Source organism: Pantherophis guttatus, chromosome 3 (assembly GCF_059756535.1).
Source record: "Pantherophis guttatus breed Tessera chromosome 3, ASM5975653v1, whole genome shotgun sequence".
Taxonomy (NCBI): Eukaryota; Metazoa; Chordata; class Lepidosauria; order Squamata; family Colubridae; genus Pantherophis; species Pantherophis guttatus.
The window spans coordinates 82,131,971-82,157,518 of record NC_142065.1 but is presented as its reverse complement, the minus strand read 5'-3'; the positions used below and the strand labels follow the sequence as shown (position 1 = coordinate 82,157,518).

The 25,548-nt window shown below is 37.0% G+C and overlaps 1 protein-coding gene across 8 annotated transcripts in view; it reads right to left on the bottom strand.

The window, feature by feature from the left end:
* The window catches only part of CDC7 (cell division cycle 7), a 32,242-nt gene extending 14,269 nt beyond the window's left edge, over nucleotides 1-17,973 (bottom strand). Inside the window, exons 1-11 of one of the 8 annotated variants that reach the window (XM_034437211.3) lie at nucleotides 17,928-17,973; nucleotides 16,579-16,681; nucleotides 15,719-15,768; nucleotides 13,212-13,296; nucleotides 9,907-9,990; nucleotides 7,146-7,281; nucleotides 5,620-5,713; nucleotides 5,391-5,533; nucleotides 4,722-4,965; nucleotides 2,575-2,670; nucleotides 1,255-1,418 (exon numbers count right to left, since the gene is read on the bottom strand). In XM_034437211.3, the coding sequence (XP_034293102.2) occupies nucleotides 1,255-1,418; nucleotides 2,575-2,670; nucleotides 4,722-4,965; nucleotides 5,391-5,533; nucleotides 5,620-5,713; nucleotides 7,146-7,281; nucleotides 9,907-9,990; nucleotides 13,212-13,290 (1,040 nt within the window). In that variant the 5' untranslated portion in view covers nucleotides 13,291-13,296; nucleotides 15,719-15,768; nucleotides 16,579-16,681; nucleotides 17,928-17,973. Of the gene's footprint in view, nucleotides 1-1,254; nucleotides 1,419-2,574; nucleotides 2,671-4,721; nucleotides 4,966-5,390; nucleotides 5,534-5,619; nucleotides 5,714-7,145; nucleotides 7,282-9,906; nucleotides 9,991-13,211; nucleotides 13,297-14,151; nucleotides 14,615-15,718; nucleotides 15,769-16,578; nucleotides 16,682-17,927 lie in introns of those variants that run through there. The other 7 variants (XM_087889964.1, XM_034437209.2, XR_015733147.1 and 4 more) reach the window with 7 other exon arrangements.
* Between the last annotated feature and the right edge of the window lie 7,575 nt (nucleotides 17,974-25,548).

Here is a 25,548-nt window from a genome sequence, read left to right as displayed (position 1 = left end):
TACAATTAGAACATTCCATAACCAAAGTACTTTCTAGATCAGGCCCGCTCTACTCATTGAGGGCAAAGGGCCATATGGATACATTAAAAATCCTCATGGGCCACACAAAGAAATTATTGGAATGATGATAATGTAGTCTGGGGAACAGTGGAAATACTGGAGCCGCTGGTGGTGCTTGGTAGCATGTCCTCTGTGATTGCTGTTAGTTTACTATTTTTTTATTAAAAAGATCTGCAGGCCACACAAGGCTGCTTGGTGGGCCACATGTTACCTGTATATCATGGGGGCCTGATCTAGGATGTTCTTTCATATGGTGTTATTAGACAGCTAGCAAGATAATAGGACAGATTTCTAGTATTCTGTGATTCAACTCCAGAATTGTCTGCCAGCAGTCAAAGGCCAATTTAGAAGCCTAAAAATTGAACCTATCACATACCTAGAGGCACCATGTCAAGGAAGGTTATTCTAATATCTTGCTGCAACATTTTTAAATGTTTCCTTCTTCTGTATTGGGAATACATACATACAGCTCACACTTCTTTCAATAATAATCATGAATAGAATTGCAAAAGGATTTGTTTTGTAGTTATATCATTATGATTTTAGAGAACCTATCTATTTAAGCTTATCCTATAGATTTTTGACTTTATTTTTTCTACCGTTTTATGTCTATGATTGTTGTTTTGATACTTGTATGAACTATCCAGCTGGTACCCTAAAGGTGCTTTTTCAAGAGGCAACTTTTTTCTGGTTTTTCTTTGAAGATGTTTCGCTTCTCATCCAAGAAGCTTCTTTAGCTCTTCTGAAACGTCTTCAAAGAAAAAGCAGAAAGTCCAGTTGGCTCTTGAAAAAGCACCTTTGGGACAACCATGACCTGGATGACTGAGAATCTCCAGAGATATCTAGCAGATACTAAATCAGTTTATATAGAAAGGAGTAACAAGTAGATAATAAATCTACTTTTCTATACCTATGCATTCTCTATCTGACATCCTCCCAAGCTGACATTGCTATAATGCAGAAACGGAACTGGAAAGGGCTCAAGTCTTTATTGGTGTTGAGAATTCTTGTACGGAAAATGTACGCCATTATAAAATCATGTGGGTGAACAAAGTGTTTGATATTTTTTTTTCTACTGTTACATTTCAAGTTTCTAAATGTAGCATTTGCTTAGTAAATCCACTAATGTATCCATAGTTTTAATGCTGCTTGGCAACAGAGTGAGTATTTTTTCCTGCATCAAAAATGAATTACCTTGAAAGACAAATGCTGCAGATGCTATCTTTTGCGTAACAGTCACAGGTCAAGTGACCTGGGGTGCCGCTGGCAGCTTTCTTGCCTAAACCATTATTCACAACTGAAATTGCCTTCTTCTTCACCGACAGTTTCCTAACTGGAATATCCATTATCCTGGGTTGCTTTAGGAGCGGGTAGAATAAAAGTTACATTTTTAATGAAAGGCATACTCAAAACACAGTACTGATTTATTTCATGAGACCGATAATGGTTTGCCGCACTAATGCATAACTATTGTAAAAAAGAGTTAAATATAAAAACTTACTCAAGAAAACATATCAAATTACGTGGATAAAAAAAACAAACATTACAAATAAAATGCCATTCCTATTTCCTAATTGCTTAGCAGAACTCAACCAGTCCAGGCTTCATGTTTTGTAATAGCAATAGCACTTAAACTTATATACTGCTTCAGAGTTCTCTGTAGCCCGTTCTAAGCGGTTTTATAGTCAGCATATTGCCCCCAACAATCTGGGTCCTCATTTTACCGCCCTTGGGAAGGATTGAAGCCTAAGTCAACCTACAGGTAGACCTTGGTTGATGATGGTAATTGGGACCAGAATTAAGTTATGCAGTTGTAAAGCATGATATCACATGACTGCATCATTCAGTGGCAACAACCACAACAGTCCTTGTTGAATTCCAGATGACCCTTAGGTGAGGATTCACCCTGGTCCCTGCCAGCCCTGAACCTATGCCTTCTCTTGAACTCCATCCACTCATGTTTGCCCCCCCACCAATTTCTTCCCTTCTGGCCACCCTACACAGTGACACTCCTTGGCGATGGCAATGGGACTAAAGTACTGCCCTGGACCTTTACCAATCAAGACCAGCCACCATGACCCCCAGCCTATAACTCAGCTCCGGCACCACTAACACTGCTATCACTGCAAAGTACTGCCACAAGCCCCATGCTGCAGCCAGTTCCCCAGTGCAAAGCTTCCACTATCCCAACCACTTAATTGGTATGGCATAGGGCTGGCAGAGGTGGCAGAGTACAGGGTGGCCAAAAGGGCAGAGATGGGAAGGAAGAGAGGTGGGAGAAGTTAAAGTGCCCCTGTACTCATAAGTGCAGGTGGGCTGCCTAACGTCCAGATTGATCACATGACTGAAGAGAAACTGCAATGGATGTAAGTTTAGGGACTAGACTAACTACCATTTCTTCAACACCGCTGTAACTTTGGTCACTGAATGAATAAATGAATGAAAGGTGGTTGTTCAAAGACAAACTGTTCCTCTGAATATGCACTAGATTTATCTGTAATTAAGAATACTTACTTTAACTGTGGAACGGGCTTGAAATGCTGAGCTTCGCACGTTGAAATTTTTCTCCCCAAAAACCGAACGCTGAACAGAATGACAGTCTGCATCCTCCTGTGAGGTCAAGAAAGGACAATGAGGATTCTATTTCTAATTCATAGCAGTGCATCCTTTAATTAATGAGCAAATACTAAAACCACTGTAGTTTATCTATTATCCTGTTTTTACTCAGAAGCGCAAGGCTGAAGTCATAATGATGCATCTTCCCATTTTTCAAAAACATCCCTGTGAGAGGGTGGGAAATTAGCATGGTTTTAAAACTGGAAGAACCATGAATAACCTGTGCTTTATTGATAATATTACCCTTAATAGTCAAAAATATAACAGATCTACAAGATCTAGTAATAAAAACCAAGGAACACGGTAAAAATATGGGACTAAAATTAACTATAATGATCAAACTAATGCCAGGCAAACATTACAATTAACGATGATGGTACTGAACAATGAATAGCTTTTGCCTTTTAGGATCCACCATTAACAGTAAAGTAATGGTAACAGTAACAGAGTTGGAAGGGATCTTGGAGGTCATCTAGTCCAACCCCCTGCTCATGCAGGAGACCTGTACTAGGGATTCGAACTGCTGAGCTTTGTGAAACACACCACAGCCTAGCATTTTTTTTTTAATTTGATTTATATGCCGCCCTTCTCCGGAGACTCAGGGCGACTTACAATGCGTTAAGCAATAGCCTTCATACTTTTGTATATTTATACAAAGACAGCTTATTGCCCCCACAAACTGGGTCCTCATTTTACCTACCTTAGAAAGGATGGAAGGCTGAGTCAACCTTGAGCCTGGTAAGATTCGAACCTGCAGAAATTGCAGGCAGCTGTGTTAATAACAGGGTGCATTAAACCACTATACTACCAAGGCTCATTTGGTAGACCAATCACAAAGGTCTTGGAAGAGTTACTCAAATACCATGATGCATCTGTACCTACAAAGATCAAAATTGTACAAGCTATGGCAGCAGTTCCCAAACTTTCTGGCTTTGTGGACTTGTGGTGGGGAGGGGATGGTTCTGTGCAAGTGGCAGGCGAGCACATGCACAGCTCCATTTGCACAAGCGGCAGACACCCCCATCACCTGTACAAATAGACTTGCACGCTCACCCACTGGTCGTGCAAGTGCTCACCTGCCTCTTTTGTGGCCCGGTTGGGAATCCCTGAGCTACAGTACTCCATGCAACACAGAGTTCTGTACAAGTGAAAGTTAAGACTCTGAAGAAGCAAAAGTAAACTAGTATTAATGCTTTCGAGCATTAGCATTGGAGAAGACTTTTGAAAAACCATGGAGCGCCAAGAAAAGAAACAAATGCACAACTGAACAAATCATCACAAAGAGGGACAAATGACCAGGCTCAAATTATCTTACTTTGGAGACATTATGTGAAAATCTAGTTCTCTGAAGCAAACTCTCAAGCTGGGAAAGTCAGAGGAAAGGGAAGAAATTGCCAGCAATAATGTAGATAGACTTGGTTATAGTGATGATGGAAAAACTGAAGGACCAGCTAAGGTCAGATCATCATGAAAAGTATTTGTGACCTGATGACATATAACCAATCAATCTGCGAGTTAGATGGGCAGAGAAACTGTACTTGGGTCAAAGTCACTCAGTAAACTGCTGGGATTGAGGTGGATCAGAACCTGGGTCTCCCCAATATCAGTATAACAGCCTAACCACTTCACCATACATGAGATGGGAACTTGGGTTTCCAAGTCCATATTTGGTTGGTCATACATTGCCACCTGCTGAGACAAACCCCATATTTATTCAGTGTAATTCTTGGAACAGTTACACCTTAATATGAAAAGATATGTAATGAAACAGACCCAGATTTTTTTATTCTGTAGTAACCAATCTGAACCTATTAATACACAACACTCTCTTATAAAATATTATATAAGAATAATTATTGTAATAAAATCCAATTTTGTATGATATCTGATATTGATATTCCTTCAATATTTCATACAAATACAAAAACTCTGAAACAGAATGAAATATTATTCTGGTATTCTATCTCCCCCTGTTGGATAAAGTTACTTATTAAACAAATCCATCCAGCAAAATTATGGGGGGAAAAAAGAAAAGAAACTAGAACCTTTCTTTTGTGTCCTTGTTTAATCTGTGTTTGTGAAATGGAAGAAAGCCTTTTATTAGCTGTTTTTGTAGCTGATTGATGAACGAGCTGCCTTGATGTTGGGGAAGTAACTTGGCTTCCCACAGTTAGCGGAGGTCTGTTGTATGCAGAACTCCTTTGCTGAGTTTCCGATGGAATAACTTTGAGAAGTTCCACTTTTGTCTCAGGAGTCCCTTGTGCCAAGCCAAAGTCAACCAATGCAAATCTGAAGACAATTAAAAACACAAAGTTAATGATAATACTCACTTTTCCTTTTAAAAGAATCTAACAACTTCTTCCTTGTTTAATACTATTCAGATATTGAAATACCATTTATATCAAGTTTAATATCCATATTTAATAACAGAATAAGAATCACATACTGAAAAACCGTGTATGCATGAACAAGTCTGCTAAATGTGGCAAAATTGATTTGGAAATTTACCATTTTACCAAACTGGCAGGCCATGACTTCAATATAGCTCCTCCCATCTCCCATTATAATTTATCTACCATAAATACTTCATTTTTCTTCACCTTGTCAAGACGTTCGTGACTCAATTATTTTTTACTAAATACATTATTAACTTACTAGATTTAATACACCCTACCATATAAGATCATAACGTGTACAAGGTAGGTCAGACTTACTGTTGCAGTTGCCTGTTGTACAGGAAGTTACTGGGCTTGACATCACGATGAACGATACCAAAATGATGAATGCGTTTCAAAGCTTTCAAGAGGTTAAACATATAGTTTCTTGCTTCTTCAAATGAGAGAGAATCTAAGATGTCCTGTACGAAGGTTGTAATAAGTAAATGTGCATTCACTTGCAATCAAACTCTCTTAATTTTTTTAATAAAAAAAATTTAGAACTCACCGAAAATGATTCATGTTCCAGATAAGGCATAACGATTACCACATGATCATTTTTTCTAAAACAATATTTAACTCCCATGACATTATCTTGTCCTCTACCAAAAGGGGGGGAAAAAAAGTTCTCTCACAAAGAGAGAACATAGCATTGTTAGCATTTTTCCACAGATCTTTTCTGAACAAATATTTCATTATTCTTTAAGGAAAATCATTTCATACTAACAGCTTTCCATTGATGACATGCAGAAAACAAGTTTATGAAAATGGCTGTCATTTTTCAAAACTACTTTTGTAATTCTAAGGACATTCACAATCATGAAGTGAGATACAAATTTAAGATACACAATAAAGATGATTTAAAATATTCACATCTTTGCTTGTATATGTTGAAAATATTTTCCAAGGCCTAGATATAATGCCCTAAAATATGTCCAGCAAAAAATTATGCACATTAAGGAAACAATTGTGCCATCATTTCAACTGTTTTTGCAGTAGTAGAGTTTAGGTTATATTATTTTACAATTTTATTTCTTTAAATAATTTTAGGGCATATTAGAACCTCACCACTATTCAGTATTAGAATATAGATAGCCTTTGACTAATGACCACAATTGAGCCTAAAAATTCTGTGGCTAAGCAAGGCAGTTGTTAAGTGAGTTTTTCCCCATTTTATGACCTTTTTGCCATGGTTGTTAAGCAAATTGCTGCAGCTGTTAAATGAATAATGCGGTTGTTAAGCGAATCTGGCTTCCCCTGTTAACTTTGCTTGTTGGAAGGCTACAACAGTGACCGCATGATCCTGGGACAGTGCAACTTTCATAAATACATGTAAGTTGCCAAGGATCTGAATTCTGATTGTGTGACCATGGGGATGCTGAAACAGTCGTAAATGTGAAAACTGATCAAAAGTCATTTTTTCAATGCCATTGTAACTCCGAATGGTCACTAAACGAAATGAAACAAATGAAATAATATATATAGTACCTATATATTATTTCATGGTCCATTTATATATACAGGTAGTCTTCCACTTAGAACAGTTCATTTGGTGAACGTTCAAAGATACAACAGCAGTGAAAAAAGTGACACGACCATTTTTCACATCTCTGACCGTTACAGCATCCCCGTGGTCACGTGATTTACAGTTGGATGCTTGGCAACTGACTCATATTTATGACAGTTGCAGTGTCCTGGAATCGTGTGATCACCTTTTGTGACCTTCTGACAAGCAAAGGCAATGGGGAAACCAGATGCATTTAACAACCATGTTACTAATTTAAGAACTGCAGTGATTCTCTTAACAAATGTGGTGAGAAAACTCGTAAAGTGGGGCAAAACTCACTTAACAAATTTCTCACAAAATTTTGCACTTGTGGTTGTAAATTGAGGACTGACTGACTGTGTGTGTGTGTAAAAGTGAAAACTATTTCTCTATAAAAAGCATAAATCAATGTAATTCAAATGCTAAGAAGTCCATTGTGAATCTTGTGGAAATGTAAGATCTCTGTATGCTTCTGTGTCCATACATACCCTGCTATTATGAGACACTGAAGTTCAGCAGCAATTCGTATAGGATGACTGGTAGGAATCAAGTGTTTCAAAGCTACTTTTTCTTCACGGCCTCCTCGTACATGGCCTATTGCCAAGTAAACAGAACTAAAAGTTCCTACAAAAATAATATAGATATATTTAGCAAAAAATTAGTAGTTTCCAGTTGGAATTAGTAATTAATTTTGTTTTTCATAAATTCTTTCTTTAAACCACCAGATCCCCATAAAAAACTTTTTGGATCCTTGCATAAACAATTTTAAACTTTGTTTTTTTTTCTTTTCTTTTTTAAAAAGCACTGTACAATTGGAAGAACATGAGCCCTGTCATGGTGATACATAGTTCGGCTGAACTTGTAAGAAAGAAGGTTATATTCACTGTATTGGAGCTGTACACTTGGGATTTAAAAAAACAAAAAAAACAAAGAACAGGCCTGTTTTGCCTGTTTTTTTATTTTTTGAGATTCTCCAAATTTATGGATTTATATGTCCTCAAAGTATGGGTACAGAGAATAGATTCTATACAATCCAGAGAAGGGCATATTAGATTTTTATTTTTTTAAGACAAAAGATTTAACCACATGGGCTTTCTGTATCAAAAATAAATAAAGAGAATATAAGCCAAACACCACATTCATCAAATTCATCCATGTTACAGGCTTTATTGTCCACTCAGAGGTTTTGGAGAAAAAAAAAAATCATCCACCTTAGTTGATTTGTCTTCCCAAAACAAAGATACTTATATTACTTTTATAGAACTTTATTCCATGAACCACAGATTGAGAAAAACTGCTGTAAAACAACTTTACTTCTGTAGTGATTCTTACAGCTTTGTAAAGTTTAAAGTTCTGAATACACTTTCTGCTCTAATTCAGACAAGGTTGGTTATTTATTTAAACAATTTCCATTTTTTAAAATCTGCTCTGAGCTAAAGTAAAAAGTATATTGAAAAAATAAGTAGTTACTTGAAATAATAACTTTTTTCTTCTTTTCTTTTTTCCTTTAATGACATTTTCTCCCTTCTTTGAAACCCTTTCACCTAATTTGATGCTGTTTCAGCAACACAGCTATCTATGCATGTGATACTATTGTAGAACTACTTCCTTGTTCTTCAAAGAGGTTTCTAATCCCTCAGAGATAAAGAAAAAAAGAGTACTACTAAAGAACATTCATGGACAAGTCCTAAGCAAGCAACTATACTCAAGCCATAATCCTGAATAATGTCGAAATAACAGGAAGCATGAAGTTGGGTATCTCCTATGTGTACAGATAATCAATTTATGACCATAATAGGGATCAGAATATCCATTGGGAGCAAGGCGGTTGCTAAGTGAGTCCCTATTTTTTTGCCAACCTTTCCTCCCATGGTTAAACAAATAACTGCAGTTGTTAAGTGAATCACATGGTCATCAAGGAAATCCAGGTTTCCCCATTGACTCTCCTTATCAGAAACCAGCTGGGAAGGTTGCAAATGGTAATCACATGACCCTGAGATGCTGCAGCTTTGTAAATACATGCCAATTGCCAAGTGCCTAAATTTTGATCACGTGGCGATGGGGATGTTGCAACGGAGGACCAGTTCTAAGTCATTTTTTTCCCAGGGCTATTGTTACTTTGAACAGTCAGTAAACAAATCGTTGTAAGTCAAGGATTACCTGTATTGCTCCAGAATATGGATCAGACTTACAATGGTCAGCTACAAACCTGATGATAGCTTGAACTGGTAAATCTGCTTACTGGGTAGCTCCAATTCACTTGCAGGAGAAACTCACATAGCTACATACTTTTCTTCTCAATAAAGAGAAATTCTTGCATAAGGTCCTCAAAGCATAATGAGGACCTTAAAAGCATAATGGAGCCTGTTTATCATAGTCATAAGTTATGACAGTTGTAAAGCATGTTACCCATAAGATTGATCTGATTTTTATGATCTCTTTTTTGTGACAGTCATTATGTTAATGCCATGGTCATTAAGTAAACCAATGGTTCACTATGGGTCAATTTCGATGAAAACCGGAAGTAAATGCTGATTTTCACCAAGTGTTGTAAAATGTGGTCATATGATCACAGGATGCTGCAAATAGCTGTAAATGCAGGCTGTCGTGCATCCTAAGGTCATAAGTCAAGGACTACTTGAATGGAAAACTAGCATCGTGGAGCAACCAGTTTATTTCTTAGCCTTTTCTAAGACTTTTGATAGCAGTGAGGATTATGGGGAATACTCAGTCATGCAGGTTTCCATCTATATAGCCTGAAGAAACATTGCTTACTATTTACGAATGCTACATCTAAAAGCCAAGAGAACTATTGCAATTGCAAACAAAAGTTTAAAACAGTTCCCAGAGGGGGGAAAAAAGACAAGAGAATCTGAACTATGACATAGAGAACAAATGAATTAACTCTCTTTCCTACCTACTATTCATTGTAGGATGCTAAGAGTAGGCAAACTAGCAATATGGTTAGAGGTGGCTAAGAAGCTTACTGGTTGGGTAACATGGCCAGTAAATTCTCTCTGTATTCCAAAGTACTGATTAGTCTTCTTCCGTACTGTTTAATTTTTTTAAAAATGGACACATTAATTACAAGATTTCAGATAATCCAGTCTGTGGTTTGACACAGCAGGCAAGTAATAACACTAAACTCAGAAATAATTTATATAAAATTTATCTGGAAAATTTGGATAGATGATCTATAGTCCTCTTAACTCTGATGTTCAAAAAACTTTAAAGCAAAATCATATTCACCTTCACCAATTTTCCCTTTGATTCTGAATACATTTGCAAGCTGAGGTACTGCTTGATAAAGCTTTTCAATATCTGTAAGTGCTCCTATGGAGAAATTTTTAAAAGTCATTTTAGAAACTGAAATCATTCTCCCTTACTTTTATATAAGGTTTGCAACGTAATGATTTAATAGTGAAATTTAAAGCATTAAAGCTGTCCTTTAAGTAGAGCTGGGAAACCTGTGGCCCAAATGCAACTACTTAGCATTTCAAAATTAAAAAAAAAACATAATACACATTAACTATTTAAAAAAATAACAAACTTTTGCATAATAAACAGTAATAGGCCTGATTACACTAAACATCATCTCCAGTTTATAGTACCAACATGCTAAAAACTGATACTGAAGTATGACTAACTCCCCAAAAATCTTATTGAGAAATTTTATATGGCCATTTTAAAAAGATAACTCTGGATTGTGAACACTCAATTTACAAAAAGAGAAATTCAAAGAAGAAAAATTGAATCCAACAGTGTAACAATTTCACAAAATAGACACATGCTGAACTCCACAAATGTCCTGACATAATGATAGAGAGAATTGAGTCCCAAAGCATAAGGGGATCTGGTATTCAACTTTTCCCCCATCACACTAGAACCAATCTTGGATAAAGGAGTATCACTACAAAATAATTTCTCATATTCAACTCCCCCACAAAAGCTGGCCCTGATAGATACTATGATCAAGGAGGGCAAGGCAGGATGCACCACCCATCTTGAGCCCTACAAAGACAAGCGTAAGTAATGCTATCTTGGTGCTATGGCATGCCTGAAATATGACTGAAGTCCCAAATAATCAATAATTATTATTTTAAGATAAAGACACAAAAATGGACTATAAACCAAAACTTTACAGGAAGCTTAAGGAATTTAAATTCAATTCAGAAAAATTGAAGCTGTGGCTTTTCATGTTTTTATCACTAGATGGCACAGCAATGATGTTGTATTTATTTTCTGGGTATCTGTAAGAGAACACAAGTTGGTAACTAAACAACTATCAAGCAGGAAGAAGAGGAAGGGAGACTGAATAGCTAAGATGCTGTTTGGAGTCATAGTTTAAGCCTCTCCTGGACTGTTTCATATCAGAAGTTTCAACTCTTGCTATTTCTGCCATTCCTGTCCTGGCAGTTTTGTCCTGCCTGGAGTTTCAAAGTAGTAACAACTTCAACATAAATATACAATAGGTTACTTACAAGCCCCTCTACAATTCCAAGTAGTTTCATGTATTCTGGTTATATTTATAAACAGATTCCATATATGCATTAAGGCAAAGCCAAATAAATATCTCAAGGCTTAGACTGAGGTGTGACCCCAGATTGTTTTTTTAACCCTTGTAGTTTAAATCAGATCAATTATTTATGGAAAGCAAGTTAATGTTATTTAATTAATTATTTTAATTTACTGGTTTATTTAACATTTCTTAATGTTAAATAAATTAGTAAATTTGAATGTATGTATATGCTTGAAATATTCAACTTTATTCTTCTACAGGTTTTGTTTTTGTTTGGTTTTTTATAGCAAACCCCAGGTCAGTTTTCAACCTCTGTAAAATTTATATCAATCCCTGTTATGCCTGTGTAGATTCTCAATCATCCAGATCATGGTTGTCACAAAGGTGTTTTTCAAAAGGCAACTGGACTTTTTTTTCCTCTTGAAAATGTTTTCCTTCTCATCCAAGAAGCTTCTTCAGTTCTGAACTGAATGGTGGGGAATAGAAAAATTTATATTCTTTGCAGTCATCTGGTTAATTTTCTGAGTTAGCTCTCTGAGAGTCATTGAGGCCACCTGGAGGTTTATCAGTTCTCAGGATCACCTGAATCAGACTGTAAATGAGTGTGAAACCTTTTTTTTTTAAAAATTTGATTTATATGCCGTCCTTCTCCAGAGACTCAGGGCGGCTTACAATGTGTTAAGCAATAGCCTTCATACTTTTGTATATTTTATACAAAGTCAGCTTATTGCCCCCACAAACTGGGTCCTCATTTCACCTACCTTAGAAAGGATGGAAGGCTGAGTCAACCTTGAGCTTTGGAGAGATTCGAACCAGCAGTAATTGCAGGCAGCTGTGTTAATAACAGGGTGCTTAGACCACTGTACCATCAAGGCTCTTTTTGGGGGCTGCTGAAAGGACAGTGTTGCAGATAGGAGATAGGTGGTATTGTATTCCTCTCCCTCTGTGGAGAGAGGGCTGTTCAATTTTAATGAAGATGGCCTCTCTGACCACTCTTTCAAGTCAGTGGTCCTCTCTGTCCAGAATGTGGGCCTTGCTGTCCTTCAAAAGAGTAACCTTTGTCTTTCAAATGCAGATGGACTGTTGAATCTTGTCTTGATGGGTTTGTTCTCCTATGCTGTGCCATGCATTTGTGAAGTGGTTGTTTTGTTTCCCCAATGTTCAGATCTGCACGTCTCACTGCATTGTACTGTGTATACCACATTGTTCAGCTTGTATCTGGAAATGTTTTATCTTCAAACTTCTGCCTTAATGTATTCTTGTGTTTAAAGTGTGCACGTATGTTGTATTAGGATTCCTTCATAGGAATTCCACCTACTCACTGGTATAGGTATGTGAAGGATACTTGGGTCAAGATTAAAACATAAGAAGTGGAAGCTTTTACCAAACACATCAACTCTGCGGAGAGGTATATTAAGTTTACATGGGAAGATGTTAAGAAAAATAGTCAGCTTTCCTGGACTGAGCAGTAACATTAAGGAAGACAGAAGCTTCAACACCGAACCACCCAGAAGATTCTCACCCAGAGATCAGTATTACATTTTGATTCTCACTACCCACTGGAGTACAAATTGGGAGTAATCAGGCTGGCTGAAGGTTTGCCTATGAGTAAAGGGGGGAACAGATCAAAGAACCCCTCAGAACTTAGGCCTTCATCAAATCTAGAAAAAGATCCAGCAGGAGTTTCTCCATAACAAAGAAGAGAACAACAAATGAAGCCACATTGTCATTCCATACTTTACAGAAATATCTGAAAAGGTCAGGGGGATTTTCAATCAACCCAACGTATGTGAGAATGAAGTCAGAACTGAAGAAGCTTTTTGAATGAGAAGTGAAACATTTTCAAGGAAAAAACCAAGAAAGCCCAATTGCGTTTTGAAAAGCACTTTTAAGTCAATTCCTGGCACTATGAAAATTTAAGAATCATTTGTGGAGTTTTAAAATACTAATCAAGATTCCAAAAATGAGAAGGAAGCATAAATTATCAGGAAAAATGATAATGAGAAGATTTTAGACTAGTGCTAAATATACATACCTTTCTTGTTGCTCTCGTGTTTTTTAAATGAGTTTCCAGCATTCAAGGGAGATTGTTCGTCTAGATGAATTGCCTCCATGACCAACTATTTGAAAGGAAGCAAATAATAATATAGAATGAAGTATTCTCAAAGAAATGACTGAGGCTTCCTAGGAGTTAACAGAATCACATAAATCTGCTTTTTCCTGCTTCCCCCAAATAAGTCTGGAAAATGGGTGTGCATATGTAGACTGTGGGACTTTGTTGATGTTATTTTTATCTCACCTTTATTACATTATAAAACTCAATGTGGCGAACATATGTAATGCTCCTTCCTCCTATTTTCCTCACAAAACAACCTCATGAGGTATATTGGACTGAGAGAGTGACTGGCCCAAAGCCACCCAGCCTTTTACTCCAAAGGCAAGACTAAAACTCAAGTCTCCTGGTTTCTAGGCTGATGCCTTCACCACTAGACCAAACATGCTCACTTTGTGTAAGCCTAGATACTTGGAAGCCCTTACCGGTTTAGTGAGGCTGTTCAGCAGTGTGTGGCTCTATTTAAAACTAAACTGCACTAAACAGAAGAAAAATTAATAATACATTGGACCATGTTTTATTACATAGTAAGATCAGAATGCTGCATAAAAAAAAAAAAAATCTTCTGGTAATGCAAAATTCCTGATCTGATTTTGAGAAACCAGATTTACCCTTTTCCATCTAAACTAGTGTACTACATAGGCGATATTTCCCATAATACCCAGCCAGACATATGATACCTAGAACAAAGACATCTCGATTTTTGGTGTAAAAAAGAGCGAAATATTCTTCGATGGGAGAAAGAAGCCTTGTTTAAAGTGAGGCTATGTCCCAACCAGAAAGCCCCAGACCCCAATTTACAGGCCCCGCAGAATAATTTTCCAGCCGCGAGGAAAGGCTGTCATCGTTTTAAACTCCTTACTGGGCTGTTTCCCTCCTTGTTCTCCTCGTCCTCTAAAGCACGCGCGACTCCTGGGCTTAGTGGCTCCAAAGTGGGCTGTCCAACAGTAACGACCCAGCCGATTTCCCCTGCAGGATCCCGCATCTCTCGTGGCGTGTTTTGTTTTGTTTTGTTTCTTTACCGTGTACAACCACCAGTGTCGAAGTGCGAGCCGCCCTTTCCGAGAACTTCCGATTCCCCCATTTGTACCTAGCGCCAAGCGGCGCGGTTGGCAGCAGGAAAGGGGGAAAGGAGGCCGGCCCGTGAGGACGAGAACCGTGAGGAGAGGATACACGTGACAAAGGGCAGATGCTGGCTGGCTGAACTGGTGCTGTCACTCAGACGACGTTTTGGGAGAGGCGGGAAATTACTTCACACGCAGGATGGCGAAAGAGGAGAGGAGAAATAAAAGCCGCGTCCCTTTCCTTCCGCTGGGTTAAGGGCAGGGAGAGAGGAGGAGGAGGAGGAGGAGGAGGAGGGTGGTTTCTTTTTTTTTGTCTCAGTATTTTAACATCTGACCTGTGCCGGCAATGGCAGAAGAAATGTATTGAGGGAGAAGTGTATGTGCATGTGTGTATGGGTTTAACAGGGTTTTTTTATGCTAAAGTTGAGGCATTTAAAGCAACGTTCTTGGACTGGGTTGGTGGACAGAGCGAAGGGAGGTGGGAGGCTTGTTACTATTCTTAATTAGAATTCCTGGACTCTAAATTATCTACGTTCAATTGAAAAGATCTCGGTCATTAAAAAAAAAAAAAGCATGGGGCTGGAAGTAGCAGTAGCAATAGCACTTAAGACTTATATACCGCTTCACAGTGCTTTACAGCCCTCTCTAAGCGCTTTACAGAGTCAGCATATTGCCCCCAACAAGTAGTGTGTTTATTTCTAGAACGAGTTCACATATAATTTTGTTGGACATATATGCTGCAGTGGCTGTGCTCACCCTGTTTACTCATCATGCTTGCCTGTTTCCAATCTTAATATACGACACTTAGTGTGGTATTTTCCAAACCTGGCAGCTTTTAAGATGTCTGGGCTTCAATTCCCAGAATTCCCCGGCTGGAATACTGACCAGGGAATTCTAGGACTTGAAGTCCATACATCTTAAAAGTTGCCAAGTTTGGAAAACACTGGTTTTGTACAGTGTGCAAACCTGCTTCCTGAGACTGGGATATAAGATGGCAAACTTTACCTTGTTAAAACATAAATGCAATGAATGTTCCCTTCTCCATGAATTTTAGGTTAGGTGTTTCCTTGTCTGTGGCTGAAAATGTGGAAAAAATTGTTTGGAAATGGAGTACTGATTTCAAAAGTATACATAAAAGTCACCGTGTTTTCTGCAAAGGCTTTAATCCTTTTTTAAAAATCTCTTGGAAGTTTCTGGTTGGTTTGCTGCCAGAGGTAGAATATTTGTTAAATTTATATTTAATGAATAAAACAACACTAGATAAAACACAGTTGTTTAAAAACAGTGCTATAACTTCACCTAAAGCAGGCTGCAATAAAAGAATGCCTTCCCACAGATAATCACAAATTGCCTGTAGTTACATACCCTTGCATTCAGTTGTTTTATCTTGTACAGCGTGGTCTCTAGTCTGTGATCTGAAAAGAAAAAGTTACAGTGGGGAAGAAGCTTTATCTTGTAGCTATCTATATAAATAATTACTGTAGGATAGCCTGAGCTGTGCCCCTCAGTGGCTCGGAGCTTTGTTCTCTCTGAAAACATTTCTCACTAGAAAAAATAAAAAATAATGGATTTTTAAAGTGCAAATTAAACTAGAAGGCAAGGAGCAGCCTCTGGGTCAGAAATCGCCAACATTTGGGGTTGGTTAGACAGTTGTAATTTTGAGAATGTTTTCTGGGCATTCTATTGTGTTAGCTTTCCCATTGACAAAATGATTGCCTTAAGACATATAATCATTAGTATCAGTTTGCCAAGTTCCTGAATCTCCCTGTATACATATATTTGTTAGAAGATTGGCATAGTTCAAAAAAAAGAGGCACTTGGCTTCTCATACTCCTTTAAAAAAAATAGATAAGGCAGAAGTCTGATTTGACAAAAAAGGGAGGTGTCTGCAGGTATATTCACTAAGTATCTTGAACCTATAATCCTAAAAAATCTTCCAGAAAAGCCAGGTTTTAAACTAATCTTTCAAAAAGGCATAGAGTAGACGCCATTCTTGCCTCGGAGGGTAGGCCAAACTCTTCAACTCATTGACCCCTTCATATAGGTTCAGATTGTTCACTGACTCCTAAACATGAAAATAATAAATTATACTTGACTAATAATACTACAAGTAATAATGTTAATGGATAGCCCCATTGATACTTGGTGGTTGATACTGACTACTTTGGGGAACCCTGCTATAAGCTGTCCAAAGAAGCCACCAAGAATTCCTGCTGCTCACATACCTCCTTGGTGTCATACCTCCTCACACTTTACTTCCTAATGGGACGGGACCTTCAGCAGGCACTCCTGTTTATCCAGGTCAGGTAGACAGTAGATTTAGGATCTCTAAGACACCAAGATCAAAAACCGTATATAAATTTATAAGTATCACCTTGAATTATACTTGGAAACAACTCAGCAACCACTGTAGTTCACATGGAAGCAGTGTTACGTGGCAATACTGTGGCTATCCAATAAGCATACAAGCAGCTGCATTTTGCATCAGTTAAAGGTTCTGGGTAGCCTTCAAGGGCAGCCCCATGTTGAGTGAATCCAAGTGCAAGGTAACAAGCAACAATCTTTAGAGTATTCTTGCTAATGCTCAAGATGATGCACTAGCTAAAGCTAAGCAAAGGCTTTTGGTGGACTCCCTGATTGCAAGTCTAAACTTTTAGAGGGAAAACAATCCCATAAAAAGGCAAGGATGGTATTGTTATAGAATCAGTTGGCTTTGCAATCAACATTTACTGCAAGCTGTTTGCATTGCTTCTGAACCTGTTTCCATGCAGGTCTTGACAGCCTCTAGAGTCCAGACACTGGATCAGGATTTCCATCGTATTCAGTCTGAGGCAGAAAGGTATACTTGGGTACTGTCAGTATATTGATTATATCGTACTCAGTGATGGCAGAGAACCTCTTCTAGTGGAAGTTCAATAGGATACTGGAGAGTTCTGGGCCCTAAGGTACTCCAAATTTGAGTGCCTGTATACTCAACATCTCCCCTTCCATAATCCCTGATTGGAACTATTGGCTCAGAAAGGAGTGGAATAATTTCAGAAAAGTGTCTCCCACTTTAAGCTTTCATAGGTAGTTTAGAAGGATCCTGTGGTCAACAATATCAAAGGATGTTGAGAGGGACAGTGGGACAGAATGGTTATATTCTCACTACTTGTATTGTCAGAAGTCATAAATGAAATGACCAACATGATTTCTTCTCTGTACCACTTTTCCTCTGTTGTTGTCCCACCACTTTCCCTACACTTTCTCCTCAAAGGGAGGTCATGCATTGGTTAATAGTTATCCAATATTGTTGGATCAAGGGCAGGTCCCATAAGAAATGGGAAGCCAATGCCTCTTTCAAGGCAGGTGGAATGTTCCTCTCCACAATGAGACACTATAGGTATAGGCAATCTGGAGAAACAGCCTAGGCCATTATCTCTGACAAAAATTAACCATACAGAACACTATACACTATTGGGCTCCTTGTCTAAAACATTACATTTTCATAACAATAATGAGGTTTATTTTACAAATAGTATTACATGTTCTGTTCCCATAACAGAAAATGATACAGAAATGTATTTACTAGTACCTTTCATTATATTTACAGGCCAGGTCCATTGTCCCCAACACTTCGAGAGCATGACTATTCCATAACTGATAGAAATATTTTATGTAGTGATTTGATGGACTCAGTTAAAGTAATAATCAAATGATTACATCACAAAGGACATTGTTTTAACAGCAAAAAAGGTGAAAGATTTATTTTCTCAATACATTTTTTTAAAAAAAATGAGATGAAAATACAGGCAAAATTGTGCTTTTTTACAGCACGATTAAGTTATATATAGAATAATATTAAGAAACAAATGGTTATTAACTGAACACACTCAGTTTAAAAAAGACATTTGCAATGTTAGTCTGGGATAATTTCATTGTCAATAGTTTTTATGATTTAGAGGAACTAGGATTTTGCTCTGGGAAGATTTCACATTTAATAAGCAATTAACAGTAATGATATTGAAATAGAAGAATAAACTTCATTACGATAGTCAATAAAATGTAGGTAGCACTAATGAATCATCTTTTGAGAAAAAAATATTTTGTATCTTATATTAGAATGGCTTCCATGTTTATCTTTGGAATATAAGTATCATAATATTTTAATATGCTTTGAGAAATGTTTGTATTTTGTAGTATTTCCATAAGTTAAAATTATTATGATTATATAATATTTTTCCATATTTATCTTTGTTCTATAGTTCTTTAAAAATTGTCTGGTTTCCATACATAATTATCTAGGTTATCCTTCAGTACTGAGGAAAAGGTTTACATATTATATATCATATATTCCTAGTATTGATACAAGTACTAGTAATACTATATATAAAACATTATTATAGTTTTCTGCATAACTATGGATTTGCCTAGTTCAGGTATCAAGGAACTATCCCATTCTAGATATCATTATAGACTTCCATTTTGCCTCACAGTTTGTTCTGAGGTAATAGTGGACAGCCAAATGGAGTCAAGTATAAAATATGGTTACAACTGGCTTTGAAATGTGCAAAAGATATGGAAGCATGGGAAGTATTTTAATGTTTTAAAGATTCTGCTTATGTATAAGAAAAACAAGAGTAAAATTTTCAGAGCTAATAAAATTTTCAGACAATCAATATACCAACTGCAAACAGAATGTGTGCCTTTTAAAAAATGAGTTTTTAAAAATTTTATAATCAATGGAATGTGCAGCCTTTTTGTCTATATTATTTATTTTTCTCTAGACGTATTTATGGAGCAATTCCATTTCATCCCCATAAAATTGTATCTTTCCGTAAGAAGTTTTCAGGCCTTGATTAATATTGCCCTGTCATTCACATACAGTGGTACTTAAAAATTAGTGAACCCTTTGGAACGTTCAATATTTCTGCATAAATATGGCCTAAAATTTGATCTGTTCTTCCCATAAGCCTTAAACTAGATAAAGATAATCTAAATAAATAAATGAGTCAAAATATTATACCTGTTCATTGATTCATTGAGGAAAAAATCCAAATGTATATTACGGTATTTGTAGATGGCATGTATATATAAACCTCTAGGATTATCAGTTCACTTGAAGGAGAAATATGTCATGGCTGAAACAAAGCAGATTTCTGAAAGCAGTTGTTCACAAATATGTGGATTTGGATCATTTTCCTCAATAAATACATGAACATGTATAATGTGTTGGTTCATTTGTTTAACTGTGTTTTCTTTATCAGATTTTAGGGCTTGTGTGAAGACAAGATCATGGTTTATGTCATATTTGTGCAGAAATATTAAAAATTCAAAAAGGTTCACAAACTTAAACATCATTGTATGACTGGAGGGTGTATGACTGGAAGGTGGTTTAAGACTAATATTCGTGCTTATGTAGCAAGTACTCATTCTTACTAACCAACACCTCACACAGTTCCTCCATCGTTCCAGAAAAAAGCAACAGCCATGAATCAACTCTGCCTCTTTTTCAGTTTTCCATCTTCATCTAATCTATAAATCTGATGTTTTTAAAAGGGCCCAAAACAGAGTACCTAAAGGACAAACTTTATCCACTTCCTTCAATTCATATAGATTCTATTGCTTGTGCTATTGTCTTTTTTTGGGAGGGCAAACATGTAGATGCCAGCTATGAAATTACATAATGTGGGTAAGCAGAACCTATTAAAATATCTTCCTAAAGGAAAGTAAAAGACATGTTTGCTTCTTTAGTAAATCCATTAATTAAATTTAATATTACTCTTAAAGCCGTGGCACCTTTTCTCAAATGTGAATGGAAATCTAAATTGGATTTCTATAATTATAGAAGTGAACTGTCCCCTTATGTGCTTCAAAGGACTTCTGTCTCTTTCAAAGTATGCATAGCCCTAGTAGAACCAAACTGTTTAGCAGACATCAATATCTTCTGTACCTCTAATGATGGTATATACATGATAAGGTAACCATGATGGAACTTAAAGGTGCTTGAGCTGGATGTCCTGACCCAAGTCCATAAATGCAATTTTTGTTTGATGTTGTGCTGCCATTTTGCTGGAGGCTGCTAATAGCAAAAGTCTGGAGACGGAAGCTATATTGTTTGCCTTTCCTCTTTGTTTATTCATGATGTGACGGTGGTGTATGAATACAGCTAAACAGTTTTCTGGCCTAAGTGCTTCCAACAAATATTCCTGGCTACTCTTCATTAATATATAGCCTGATTAATTGCAGGAATCTGCCTCTCCACTTTGTCACACATTTTAAGAAGTGGAATTCAGCACCATAATTGGAGTCATAGTCTTTCTATTTCGGCTCACATCACTTGTTTTGTCCAGTAGTTGATTGCGTAAGATACTTATTAACCCAAATCCACTTTGACTGTATTATTACAGAAAAGGGCATCAATCTTCTTACTAATTTTTGGATCCTTAAGGCCCAGTTGAAAATGTTCATTTCCTCTTCCATCCTATGGCTAAGAACATTTTGTTTATCACTACAGTAGCTGCATAGCCAATTTTTTATTTCCTTGTGCAAATGCCTACACTATCTGTTCACTGTCACCAGCATTTCCGTTATCACCTTTTGAACTACAGTATCTGATTCTTCTTTGTCTTCTATAACTTTCTGGTTGCCAAATTTGTCCCGCTCTTCCACACTGGTGCAGTTCTATGGACATTTATTCCTCCTTTTCCATTTCCATTTGTTTTTAGTGGAGTCATCTCAAAAGCAAAGATTATGTCTGAAAGAGAACTTATTTACCCTTACATCATTAGTAAATGATTTCAGACATCAAAATATCAACCTTTTTTATTTTTAAAGCTAAGAATGCCACCAAACCAATGAATTCCAGATGGAAACAAAGTACAAAACATTAACTAAAGATGTACCAATTCTGAGAACTAAAAGTAGCCAGTATATGACAGATTATTAAAATTCAAATTATCCTGTTGACTTGTATTGATGTATGGCGAATTAAAGAACTAATCTTTTGAGAAATTCAGTGGTCAGTAGAATTCATGACATGCATTTCCTCTGTGCCTATTATTGGACAAATGTGCTTACCTATTAGAGCTGAAAATATAGAAATCATAGTTCCATGATCACTTGGAGCTCCATCAAGTCACTGGTTTGGAGAAAAGAACAACATCTGGGCTTGTCAGAGCCGGTTAACTTTACAAGGTAGCTCCTTGTAGCAAGACTCCTGGTCAAATACAGACTTTCCACTACATTTAAACTGAAGTTTGGAAGCATAAATACTTTTTTTTTTAAAAAGCACAAACTACCTTAAACTTTGTCATTTAGTTAACACATCAAATGAAACTATTTTTTAAGGCACAGAAAAGAATGCTGATATAGAAAAACAGGTGCTTTTTCAATACGTGCTTTCTTTCAAAAATTGCTTCCAAATATATTTTAATGTCCTTGTTGAGTCAGCTGGCTTTAAACATTTGTATTATTGCAGTAATGTATACATTTGTTTATAACATATATAAATTGCCTCACTGCAGATGCTGTAGGTTATGTACAAAGTCAGACACGGTACAAAGCACAACATAATTTTAAAAAACCCTGCGAAAAGGATAAGCAATAACAATTTAAGAATTATTTAATGTACATACTGTATTTTATATTGATTTTAGTAAAAAGAAGAGATCAATTCTGAAAATTTTTCCAGCAACTGCTTTTACAAAAAGAATTTAAAGGGAAATTGATTATATATAGGGAAACCAGACCTAGGCTTCCTGAGTCAGTAAAACACACGAGTAGTCCCAAAAACCTCTTTCATTGCAACAGCTGTGAATTCTGTTCATCCACAGATGAGTCCCAAATAGTTGTAAAGAGTCCTTCAGGATAAGGCTGATAATCACCCACCTTTATCTCCCTTGACACACTGCCAAAGACCTAATTGGCAAAGCCACACGGAGTCCAGAATCAAACAGAGCTTCAGACTTTAAACTGAACAGAATTGCAGTTGCTTCCTGCAAAGGCTTACATGCCTTTGCTACTCTTTTAAGTCTTATGGCAAGGGCCAATCATCTCCAAGCACTACTCCCGAGTCATCCCTTTTGTTTTAACTGTTCTTGCCTTCTGGCAGCTCTGCGCATGCGTGCACTGGGAACAGGCTCCCCTGGTTCCTCTGCCTCACTGAGGTCCGACTCTGGAGGCTCCGGAGGCAGCATGTATGTCCCAGATGGCCCTTTCTCTGCCTCTGAAGCAGAGCCCTTGTCTGAGCCTTCCCCAGACTCCAGGACTGGCCCATGTTCCTCCCCAACCTCCTCACTGTCCGACTCTGCTGCCAGCTCCGCAGGCTGCCGATGGACCACAACAGTAGGGTTGTGGATTGAACAGGTTGTGGTTCAATCCTTTCAAGACTGAGATTTAATGGATTTTAGGGTCTCCTGGATTCCATAGTTGACATATTTCCATCTTTCGTTGTGAATGGGGTGTCATTACCTGTTGGTATATAATTGTGAGGTTCTCCTGGACTCACAGCTCAAAAAGTATCTGTAGCTGGGGGGGGCCCTTCGCACAATTGTATCTTGTATGCCAGTTGCACCCATTCCTGCTCATGGTCACTCACACATTAGTCAACTCCTGTTTGGACTATTGCAATGTGCTGTATGAAAACACCCAGAAACTTCAGTTGGTCCAGAATGCAGTGATGCAAATAATTATGGGCCCAATTCATTATTCCAATGCAACACCACAGCTTTGTAAATTGCATTGGCTTCCAGTAGGTTTCTGGTTATAATTCAAGGTGCTGATTATTACATTTAAAGCTACATATGGCATAGGACCAAGCTACTTGTGGGACTGCCTTCTCCCAAGAACATCTGCCTGCCCAACACATATTCCCACAAGGAGGACATGATCCAGATTTTGTCTTTTAAATATTTGTACCATAGGAGACCTAGGCAGCATTTCGGTGTATGCCCATTCTTTGCAGTGATCTCACTCATATATAACATAGTCCTACTCTGCTTTCCTTTAGGAAAGCTGTTAAGATTGGGGTTTCCCCCAAACCTTTGGGGCCAGTTGACAAGAGTCCCCTTTTTATTATAATGCCTAGTTGCCATTTTATATTTAATATTCAAATTTTAATTGTATCTGTTTTAACATTACGTTATTCTTTTTTTTTTTTTGCTTACTGTTTGTTTTGTTGTTGTTGCTGTACACTATCCAGAGACACAATGTTTGAGCTGGCTGGGCTTATCAATCAATCAAATAAGTAAATAAAAGAGGCCATTATTGGATCAAGCACATGTTAATCAAAAAATGCCAGCTGCCAAACAATTGAGAATTTAGCAGGCTGAGGGCAGCAACTGTCACTAGTTTAAAGTGCTATAGAGTGTCCATTTTGAAGGCCTTAAAGTGTTTGTGATCAGAAAATAACATGTTTGAACCACAAGTGGAAAACATTGGTGCAGATTGCATTTGCCATAGACTGGGAGTGAGTCGAGGGTCACATCTTCCCCATTTCTGTACTCAAGAGTGGTGAGTATAGCTTGCCCTATATTGGGGGAAAAAATAAGGAGTTTTAAAAATACCTGCTTATAGTAGATTGTTCTTTTAGAAGAGTCTGTGGAGAATTCACAATAATGTTCTGCTGTGTTAAATTTGAATTTTCTAATTTTTCCTTGAAGGATATCTAATCCATCTTTCCCTAATTTGGTACCAACCAGATACACTGGATTATTTGATTCTGTCTGAAGATAAGGAAGAAAGAGTCACACAAGGCATAAAAGGTTTCTTCCTGGCTTCTGCCACCCTCCTTCCAGCTGATGTGGCTTTTCCTTGGATTTGGAATATACTTGCAAAGAGAAAAAGCAGATCTTTTCCAGTATGAACACAATGCCAAAACACAAAGTAGATACAGAGGGTGCCTTATGTAATTGGAATACCCTTGTACTACATATGAATGCTAGCTTTGGAGAAGATTTAGTATGTTTAAAAACTTGGTCTCATTAAAAGTTTTGAATTTGTTCCCCTGACCCAGTCATCCAGAAATACAAAGGAGTATGAGGCAGTTAAGCATATAAACTAGGGCAAATTATAAATACTGTGTACAAATATTTCCCTACAATTATACCATATGTATCATCCGTATACATAAATCATATATCATTATATTTTCATATTGGAAAACATACATTCACCCCAGCAATAAATAATACTGCAAGAAAAAATATGTTAAAATAGCATTTTAATAAAATATGCAAAATGTATCTGAAATTTCAAAGCAACTGCTGCTTGTGAAATGTTGTCTTGCTACTCTCCTGAGGAATATTCACCCTGAGAGCTGGAAATAAATCAAGTTTTCTTCTCTCAAACAAACAGTTTGAGTTTTTTAAAGATGGTCTTTATTTAAATTAGATTCAATAGTGAGCCTTGAATAAAACCAGCTTCTGCTTTTTGGTTGTATACCTTGTGCACCCTCCCTCAATTAAATTAAATTTTTATGCTGGAACTGAAAGTGGGCTTTGTTTTTCTTTTTCTTTTTTTACTTTTTAGATTTTTTACTTATTAGATTTATTCTTCCAGGAAGAAGTTGTTAAAAGTATAAAGAAACTTGTCTCTTTGGGGAATGTAGGCCAGCCTATACCTGTAGGTTGTTTTGGAAATATATGAATGTTCTTATCAACATAAGCATCAATTCTTGCACACAGAAAAGGTATACAATAGAATTTAACATATCTTCCTTTAAAAAGTTGGGGAAGGGGAGAAAATTAAAATAATTCAATAAAACATACATTCATTTGCAATATATCACATAGACTTGTAGTGAATAACAATTCAGGGTAATGTATATTGTGGATGCCATCAAAAGGAAGCTGCACAATACAGGGAAGAATCACAATTATTGCAATGATTGTTGGCCCCTGCTTTAGCAGAAAGAAGAACTCCAAAAAATATAGGAACTGAGAGACAGTAGGGTGGGAAAACTCGAAGGTCAGATTTCTTGAACAGTTTTCTAGATAGATTCTTGTAAATGAAAATGACCATGTAGGTAATGTCTGTTGTTAGATAAAAGCTGGACTTTCAGAGGCAATTGGGCAAAGGAAGAAATCCATTTTAAAGGAATAAATTGTTGAGGTAACCAAACTTGATAAACTCAATTGACAATGGAACATTGTAGTGTCTCATTTCGCTATGTGTTGCAGTTTCTTTGCTAGGCTTCCCTTGAACTTACCTCAGAT